At 42.3% G+C, this 10,429-nt stretch overlaps 1 protein-coding gene across 2 annotated transcripts in view; it reads right to left on the reverse strand.

Annotated features, from left to right (window-relative positions):
• Klhl2 (kelch like family member 2) overlaps positions 1-10,429 on the reverse strand; it is a 106,378-nt gene that overhangs the window by 20,949 nt on the left and 75,000 nt on the right. For both annotated transcript variants that reach the window (XM_021169355.2, XM_021169354.2), the window contains exon 6: positions 2,148-2,257. In XM_021169355.2, the coding sequence (XP_021025014.1) occupies positions 2,148-2,257 (110 nt within the window). The remainder of the gene's footprint in view (positions 1-2,147; positions 2,258-10,429) is intronic.

Here is a 10,429-nt window from a genome sequence, read left to right on the forward strand (position 1 = left end):
AATAGAATCAGGTTAGACATTGTTATCTGTTATCTGGACTAGTCTGACTGAAGCCTTGGATGCTATGGCACAGAAACAGGCTGTCCCACTCCATCTTCCATGGAGTTCAACTACTGAATTGTACACATGCTAAAAGTATTTGATATTGAGCGTCCCATTACATTCCAGGGTGGCTCATTAAGGTATCAGTATAAAACCAAAGCAGTCTTCATGATCTTTCTCTAATGGTATCCATCTCCCGATTAAAGCCTGGAAACAGCTCTTCAACAGCGTAAGAAAGGTCATGGGATGTAACCCAGCTGAAGACAGTCATGGTGTTCTCTTTCCACTTCGTTTCCCACTACTCTCGAAGCCGGATTCTACCTCCAGCCACCCCTAAGCAACCGCACTCTCACAGCCTTTACATCTGTGTTGTCTGTTCCCGTGCCCTGACGTGCTTTTCCCATCCCAAACCATTTCCATTTCTCTGATGAACTCTAGCTCCATTTTTAAAGGTGTGGATCCTACATGTAAACCAAGCTGAAGCACCACCCTTGACCCCAAAACAAAACGCTCCGCCAGTGCCCCATGCAGAGCTCTGTAATCCCATAGTGACTCCAGTTTCCCACTCTTCTATGACTAGAGGAGTCTACTTGGTGAGTCTCAAATCCAGTGCCCTGAGACAGTGACAGGTGTGCTCAGTCCTCATCTATTACATGAGCAGGAATGTCACCCTTCTGTAAATGGCTAAGGTTGCACACGTCACCACTCTGCATAGTTTTGTCACATTGTAAATTATAGAGAGAATGCTTCTTTTCATTCTCACATGAGAACCTGAGAAATAGAACCAGAGCCTCTACAACTTGAAACCACACACGCCATTTCTATGAGTTTCTATTCATTGCTGTTGTTTTGGGTTTGTTGTTTTGAGACAGGGTCTCTTGACAGCCAGGTCAAAGATCCTCCTGCCTCATGCTCCCAAAGGCTGGGAATAGAGTTGTGCATGCTGAGCTCTGCTCCCAAAGGCTGGGAACAGTTATGTAGCATCATGCCTAGCTCTGTAAGCATTGGTCTCCCAATTCCCAAGAATTACAAACTGCCCAGAGAAAACAGTTTGGGAGAAGATTGTGTCTCCAGCCATATGAAAGGCTCAGGAATGTGGTGTCAAATAAAGCAAGTGCATAATGGGAGGGAGGAGGGAGGGAGGCTAGCTGACTGTAGGGTGACATAAAAGTTTTAAAAAGCCACTTAAAAGGATGATACCATTCAATGGTTTTCAATCTAGAACTACTGAATGCAATGCAGTGAGTTAGTTCTCTTAGGGACTGGAGAAATGGCTCTGCAGTCAGGAGCACTTTCTGTGGCAGAAGATCTGAGACCAGTTCCTAGCACCCAACTTGGGTGGACAACTGCCTATAACTCCAGCTCCAGGGGATCCAACTCCCACTTCTGGTCTCCTTTTGTACACACACACACACACTCACACACACACAGCATTCACTCACATAGATGCACATATACATAAATAAAAATAATAATTTTTTAAAAAAATTTAAAGAAAGGTCTTTCAACTCACAAGACAGCAAAACTAATGAGTTTTTTGTTATTTGTGTTTATGTCAAATACTTATAGGCATCTAGCTGTAGAAAGAACCCAGTCTCCCAAAGGTTCTTGGTTCAAATCCCTTGATGTGTATAAGCTTTTGCTGTAGTGGTCAAGTCCATTTCTTCTAGGCCCCCAAGGCTTCTACACACAGGAGCACAACTTATGAAAGGCATGAAATAAAGTAAGGAACTATTGGGCTGGGGAGATATATGAGTCATGTCTTTGCAAGCATTAGAACTGGACTTGGATCCTTAGAACCCAGGTTAAAATAGACATGGTGGTACATCATTGTTATCTCAGCAGAGAGAGATCCTTGGCTGGCTAGCCCAGCCTACTGGAGAATCCCAGGCTAGTGAGAGACTAACTCAACATGGACAACACCATGTCCTCTGTTCTACACATGTTTCCTCACACACACACACACACACACACACACACACACATACAGAGACCACCCCAAAAGAAAAAGAAAGACAGGAAACTACCTAGCACCACAGAAGGAAGTGGAGAGAAGATGGTAGAGGGAAGAGGAGGCAAAGGGGAAGAGGAAAGATGTCACTTGCCTTCTCCTCTGAGGAAATGGTGAGTTTATCGCTTGAGATTAAGCTGCACACCTGCTCGATGCCGAGGTTAAGAAACTCTTCACTAAGTACGACATCTGCAAAATGTTGTTCTGTTGGAGAACCAGAGAGAGAAGTCGTTAATCATTTCATCACCACACAGCCAACAGGGAAACATCTCTTAACTCAAAAGGAAGGAAACCAATGGCGTCTCTTCTGGGCAAGAATCAATGCCAAGGCTGCCTTCATGTACAAACAGTGTTAGGGCTTAAAACGGTGTACACTAAACAACTATGTTGTAGCACAGCGCATTCTATATTTAAATCTATAAAACTTCGGGTCACGCAAAGCACGTGGTAGTGTAAATTCACATCCTTGAATATAGTATGCAAAACATTAGAACATTACAATGGGAGAAAACTGTTTGAAAACTTAGCAAAAAGCCTTAAGTACTGTCCAATATAAACATGTGGGCAGCATTTAAAAAAATTAGTTCATTACAATGAAGCAAAAGCAAAAGTTTACAGTAGATCTAAATTCTATAAGTAATTTATTTGGGAACAAAAGGATTGATTTTATACCTCAAGTCCTTCCCAGGAAACTGGTAAAATTGGTAATTCTTAAAACTCTCACATCCTCTCCTTGATTCTTATTTTTGAGGGGGGTCAGGGAGCAACATAATGACATGATTTTATAACATAATTAATGATTTAAAAGCTTATAAAGGATGTATCCAGTACAAAACAGCTTTTTACTGCAAGCCCACTTCCCGCTCACAAAGTGTGAGCTAGACATAGAAGACTGTGGTCTGGGCTTTGCAATTAGGCACACCAAGTTTGAATCTCAGCTCTACCATGTGCTGGCTTGTATGATGTGGGGTGATTATATAATCCCCTAAGCCATGGCTTCCACACCTGTAAAGGCTCAGAAAGGTTCCTAACATAATAATGACATGATAATGTTTTATAAAGCATAAGGAACTACGTGTGGAGTAGGTTAAGAATGCTAACAGGGCCTGTTAGCCCCGTGACCTCCAAATGCTAAAGGAATGCCAGAAAGTCTACATTATCTCCCACTTGGCCTTCACAGTTGCCTATACTCCTACAGTATGGTTAAAAAAACTTTTCTATGGTGAAATAAAAGCTTCCTTTCAATACGCATTTCAAGATACCCTAAAGAAAATTATTAGTGTTCTATTTAAAATATTTAAAAACAAAATGTGCACTTTCACAAACCTCCTGAATACCTATTCACTTTATAAAAGGCTGCTCACCAGATGACTTCAAACATAATGAGCAACTCGTGGGGTAATTACAAAATGATTGGATTTACAAAAATCCCACAGACACAGCTCTTTTCAAAGTCAGTGTCTGGGTTAGGCAAGCAAGATATCACACTGAAATAAACATGAAGATGGATTTTCTTTTGTAAATGAAAAAAAAAAAATTAACCCAAAATGGATCACACAATTGCCTTAGAAGCACAAAATGTCAAGAGAAGACCTAGTGGGTTCTGGCCTGTAATGACTTCCTGTACACAGCCCAGGAAGCAAGTCGGATGAAGCAAACAATTAGTGTGTTGCACTTCATTAACACTAGATCTTTGTGTTATGAAATAAAAAGATGTCATAATTTTCAAGAGAAAACTCTCTAAAACATTTATCTTACAAAAGACTGTTATATAAAACATGGAACTCTTAAATTTCAACAAGAAAAACAGTCCCATTTTTCAAATGGGCGAGAGATCTGAATAAACACTTCCTCAAAGATTACATAAAGGCAGAAAACAAGCACATCAAAAGACACCTATCATCTTGTCCCATCACCAACCTACACCATCCTACAGATCTGCACATCTGTTAGAACAATGCAAAATTCAGGCCACAGAGGCTACACAGCAAGACCTGGTCTTCTAAACAAAAACCTGAAAACACTGAGAAAATGAGAGACGGGTGACAGGAGCCCTTGTCACTCTGCCTCCAGAAAGGGAAAGGAAAAACAAAAAACAAACCCGTGGGACATCAGGGAGAAGCAGCCTTGGCCACTCAAGTCTGAGGTCAGACGCTGGTCTCCAGAACCCACATCTGTGACAGCAGGAAACCCAAGGCACCATGGGAGGTGGGGACAGGAGAATCACCCAAAGGCTCCCAGGCCAGCTAACCAGAAAGAACTGACACCCCATACATCCATGGCAGAGCGTGCCCCCATAGTACTATAATAAAAGCCCACACACAGTGATTGACAGCTGCCGAATAAACCTCCCCTGTGTACATGAACCACGTTTTCACTATTTCTAAGTCATCTGCTGATGGGTATCCAGGCTGATTCCATTCCTGGCTATCCTGAAAAGAGCAGCGTTGAGCACAGACAAGCAGCACCTCTGGTAAGGCATGGAGTCCTTTGAGAACATGCCCAGGAGTGGTACAGCGGGTCACACGGAAGGGCTATTCTTGAGAAGCCTCTATACCGATCTGCACAGTGGCTGCTAGTATATACACCCACTAACAACGAACAAGGGTTGCTTTTCCCCATACCTTTGTATTTAGCCCTAAAAATAAGTGCATTCTATTAAGTGCAATCACCCAGGATCTCACACACACACACACACACACACACACACACACACACACACACACACAATATTAATAGGAGTAAACACCAAGAAAAAAACTGCAAGGAGCCAGGAGATAGGGGAAAGAGGCAGAAAGAGTAGTTAAATACATGAGCTATGAAATTGAAAGGGATGGGTGTGGTGGAAAGATACAGCAGGATTGGGGAAAGAAATGGGCAAAGGCACTGGTAGTGGGAGGAGTCAGGCAAAGCTAGAACTATGAAATTGACAACGAAATGGGTTACTTTGTACACTAATTAAAAATTTTAAACTAAAAAACAAAGATTTACAGTAGTTATAAAAAGTGTATCATACAAAATGGAGTTATTTCTATCTAGTTAACCAAACTGAAATCAAGGTGGCTCAGGAAAAAAAAAAAAAAAAAAACAAGTGACAATGTCTTTTTCCAAACCAAGCCCAACACAGAACTACACGAGCTGAAGTGAACCTACAAGATCCTAACTCTTACCTACAAACCGTGGTAGCCGGCCAGGTAGAAGGGACAGTCAGAAGAGGACAGACCTTGCAAGATGCTGCCCTCCTGCCAAACCACTTACATAACGTTCAATTCCTAGGAAAGCCACCCTGGGAGTTGGGGGTGGGGGCGGGAGCACAACTGATACAGTGCTTAGGTATGGGTTCAATCCCCAGAAGCCATGGGGGAAATGGAAAGTCAGGTGTGGTTTTGGCTGTGCTTCTCAGTGCTGGAGAAATGGAGACAAAAGGATATGCAGGGCTCCTGAAGAGTAACAGCCATATCCCCAGCCCCCTTTCCACTTTTTAATTTCAAACGGCCTCTCACTAAGTTGCCCAGAACAGCCTTGAACTCACTTTGTAGCCAAGGCTGGACTTGAGATTGCAATTCCCACATAGCTGTGATCACAGGCATGCATCACCAGGCCTGGCTCATTCAAAAGACTATTACTCAGCTAGAGAACCATAAAAAATAAAAGACTGTATTACTAAACAAAGGAAGACAATCTGAACAGCTATAAAACTGTACAATTACAAGAAGATCTTCTAGAAATGGCAAAACTAGAGAGAAAGAGATCAGTAGTGCCCATGTCTGATACGGGAACGGTGGGGGTTGAATGGAGGATTTTCAGAACAGGGCAACTTTTCTGTAATGGTGGGTAGGTATGTGTCTTAGTGTTTAGAGAATGGTTGTATGGAACACTCACCCAGTGGGGACTGGGGTTAAAGAACAGACTATGATCCTTTCTATATCTAAAACCACCATCCTCTAGTTCTCGGATCTCACCAGACATTTATGTAATAGATAGACAGATAGATGTGAAGGTTTTTCTTTTTTTAAAAAATTATCCATTTGCATGCATGTGTGTGTGTGTGTGTGTGCGCGCGCGCGCGAGCGCGCGCCGGGTGCGGGGGTGGGGGGGACGTGTGTATGTATTGTATGTGTATATATATATGTTTATGTGTGGGGGTGTATGGCTGCGTGTACATGTGGTGTGTGAATGTAGTGTGTGTGTGTGTGTTTGTGTGTGTGTGTGTGTGCACAAATGTGTGCAGCTGAACTTGCATGAGTTGCTTCTATCCTTTCATGTGTGGGTACAAGGGATGAGACTGGGGTCAGCATCCTTGCCTGCTAAGCCATCTTTTCCTTGTGTCTGCTTCATGAGCAGGAAAAAAACTGTACTCACTCAAAAACAATCTTGGCAAGTTAAAAAGAACAAAGCAACACCTTAGCAGTTATATAGATTAGAAGTTATTGATCATAATATTCACTGGTTATCAGCACCACATGGTTCTACACGCTGACCTACAAACCAGTTTGTGTGAGCTGCCTCAACCACACAGAGCAGTGTGGCTCTTGCATATCCTAGGGCTACCATCCCTGCCCCAGACCACAGTGGCTTTCTGCTTGGCCAGCTATGTGCTCACGACACTTGGATCTAGCCTCCTCCCTTACCTCTTCTCTTTCTCCTTCCATCAACTTTCTTTGTTTTATTTTTTGAGAGACTGTTTCAACTGAGACTGTCTCAGTTCGTAGCCCAGGCTGGCCTCAGCCTCCTGGGTGCCGGGGTGTGCACTCACCACCAGACCTGGCTCAGTCTCTCTTTTTTTTCTTTTACAACCCCGGTATGGTAAATTAAAACGGAAAAGTGTTTGATGACGAGCAAGTTCTTGGCATGACCTTCCACTAAGCACTGTTGGAAACTGAAAATAAAGGAGTGTGTCAATGACGGCTTGGCAATGGAATGTCTCTTTGCTTTGTGTTTGTCTCAGACAGGGTCTCACCTCAGGCTCACTATGCAGCCAAGGATGACCTTGGTCTCCTGACCCGCCTTTTTGTACACCCCTCTGTGTTCTGGGATTGCAGGCGGATACCACAACACTTGACAGTTGATGAAATACTCCCAATTAATGGCTGGTGCAAAGCATGTCTGAAGAGGGAACTCATCCGAGTGGGATTTGCTGGTATCACAGTGGTGACCCTCCAACTTTAAGCTGAGTGGGACAGCTCCACTTGTGCCAGGCAAGGTGATAAGCACACTCAATCCTGACACTAAGAAGGTAGACGGAGGATGGTGATTTTGATGTCATGACTACATCCTGAGAACCTGCCTAAAACATAACAATAAAACAAAACGAACCTACTTTTTTTTATTATGAGTTAGAATCCTGAGAAAAACAGAGCAATGTCCCACAGTAGATAAGATCCATTATCAGGAATCGTTGCATATTGCATATACAGTCACACAACCACAGTTGAGTCCACAGACAGTCAAGTGGGCCTGTGAGCCATGTTACCCAATGCATGTGTGGGCCCCAGGATGCCTGCAGGAGTGTCTAACCTCTTGACATTGCCATCTACAAAGTTCACATAAGAGTAAAATTCTTAACAATTCATACATGTACACACAATCTCATAATGTTTTAAGTAAGTTTACGATGTTTGAGCTAGGTCTCAACCGTAGTTATCTCTGGGTGCATGCAGCCAGCGGACAGGTAGGACACATCTTGGTCAGAAAAAAGACAATTTGTGTGAAACTACCTATGCATAATCTCTCTGAAAGTGAAGCAAGAGGCTAGAGAGGTGGCTTATCAGTTAAGAGAGCATGCTGTGCGACCGTGAGAGCAATACTTACGGTCCAATGGACCACATAACAAGCCAAGCAGACTTTGAATTTCTAACCCTAGGTCTGGGGTTAGCTGGCTTCCAGTCCAGTCAAGAAAATATAAGCTCCGAGTTCTGGGACAGACTCTTCAAAGTTACAAGTGGAAAGCAAGAGAGGAGGGCACAAAGCCTTCCGTTTGTACGCATGTTCATGTGCACCACACCCACTCCCATATACATGGGCACATACACTTACACACATACACAAATAAATAAAATTTAGAGGTAGGGGCCAGAGGGTTGCTCTGTGGGTAAAGTGTTTTTACACAAATCTGAAGGCCTGCTTCTAATTTCCAGAACGCACATAAAAGTGCAGGGGAGAAAGTATTCCAGAGTCGTCCTGCCCTCCCATGCATACCCTGGCACAACCACACCCACACCTACAGATATCACACAACAGAGAAACACCAAATAAAATACTTTAAATAAAGCCAGTCTTACCTAGGGACAGAAGTTTAATTTCTTATTTGTTAAAGAAAAACAAGCGCTATCAAACGTGTGAGGGCAAAAGGGAGCTGTGCGAGCTGTTGTGGAAACATGCAATACCCAAAACATCTCTCAGGGACCTGCTTGGCCTTCTCGGCTCTGCCTGAAATGAAACCATACTTAAAGTTTATGTGAGACTCTCACCATAGGCCAAGCTACTTCATATTCATTCATACACACACACACACACACACACACACACACACACACATCCAATGTATCTAATAATAGCAATTTCTCAATGCTACAATATAAAAACACATCTGATAGAAACCATAGGAAGGCAGGAAGGTAACTGGCCGTCTGTTAGTTACTTTACGTGTTCTTGATCCAAATGATTTGTCTGGTGCTTAGCTCAAGACTCGAAGCAGTCTCATATTACAACTACTACAGATAAAATAAAAATGATGTGACTGAACCTCTCCAGCTTCAATCCACAAAACCATGGAGCCCAAAGTGGCTTACAAACCTCCACTGTGAGCCTGTGTGTAAGTGTGTATGTTGTGAGTATATGTGAGTATGTTCGAGTATGTGAACATGACTGTATGTGTGTTTGAGTGTGTGAGTGTATATGATAAGTGTTCATGTGTGTGAGTATGTGTGTGTGTGTATGCGTGTGTGTGTGTGTGTGTGTCACACTGCAGGTTAGAGGGCACAGAGAGGAGCTCTCAAATCTCCCACATACTTGACCACGTGGGAAATGACATACTCCAAGTTATTCACTGCCACACTAGCAGTGTATGCAGAAGACGGCAGCACTGGGCTCAAATCTGGAGACTTGAACATATGAGGAACACTGATTTCAATTATTTAAAAGTTCACCAGTAAGCATTGGAGACATGCAATGGAATATTCTATACATGCTAACAGGGTAGCTCACAATATAAAAACAGCCTTAGGAAATACAACTAAATAAGACAATATAAGGCATAGCTCAGTATATATAACATGCTAGCTACACAATGTTACACATGTCATATATACAGATGAGAAACATGTATATGATAATATGCATAAGATATAAAAGTAACTAATAAAATCTGGTAAGTAACCGGAAATAGTATGTGCAAATCACATATGCAATGAGTTTGTATCTAGAACAACAACCTAAACATCATAAAACACGATTAAAGAATAAGGGTTAACATGTCTCCAAAGACCATACACAAACGCCCAATAACATTACCAAAAGACAATAGTGTAACTCATCAGCAGAGAAATGGAAATCAAACCACAGCCAGCTGTTCAATATCCTGTGTTCATGTCTTGATGGTTCCACTGATGCCAAGTCTAAATTAGTTGACTATTCTTTTTCTTTCTCTTTTAAAAGAAATTATTATCACTGTGTGTGTGCCACAGAGTATACAACTTTATGGAGTCAGTTCTGTCTACAGAATTTACATGTGTCCCAGGGCTCCACTCAAGTTGTCACGTTTGCCCAGCAAGGGCTTTAGCAGGTGGGTCACTTCCCCACATACCCCCTTACAATTAATTGTGATTAATGTCCTACTTTAACTATCTTCTAAGGTACTGATCAGTAATATCACAAGCTCACATTGACGTAAAATACATCCTAGAACTTCCTCATCCTGCAGATATATGAGTGACCCTGCATGTCTCTCCCATCCCACCTTCTCTCCAACTCCTAGCTTGAATTTACAAATCTTATTGATTCTTGATTTTTTTCCTCAGCAGTGCTCAGCAATATAATATTGACTAGTACAAGGAATTTTTTAGGAAGCCATCAGAAACAAGTTGCATTAACACATATGAAATCTTTAAGTTTTTCATAATAAGTCACTATTAGGCTGTAAACAAAAGGTAAGACAGGAATGCCTACTACTGAAAGTTCCTTCAAATTAGCCCCTCACCTCCACCCCAACACACACACAAACACGGTGTCTTAGTTAGGATTACTATTGCTGTGATTAAGCACACACACACACACACACACACGGTGTCTTAGTTAGGATTACTATTGCTGTGATTAAGCACACACACACACACACACACACACACACACGGTGTCTTAGGGTTACTATTGCTGTGA

This window comes from Mus caroli, chromosome 8 (assembly GCF_900094665.2).
Source record: "Mus caroli chromosome 8, CAROLI_EIJ_v1.1, whole genome shotgun sequence".
Classification (NCBI taxonomy): Eukaryota; Metazoa; Chordata; class Mammalia; order Rodentia; family Muridae; genus Mus; species Mus caroli.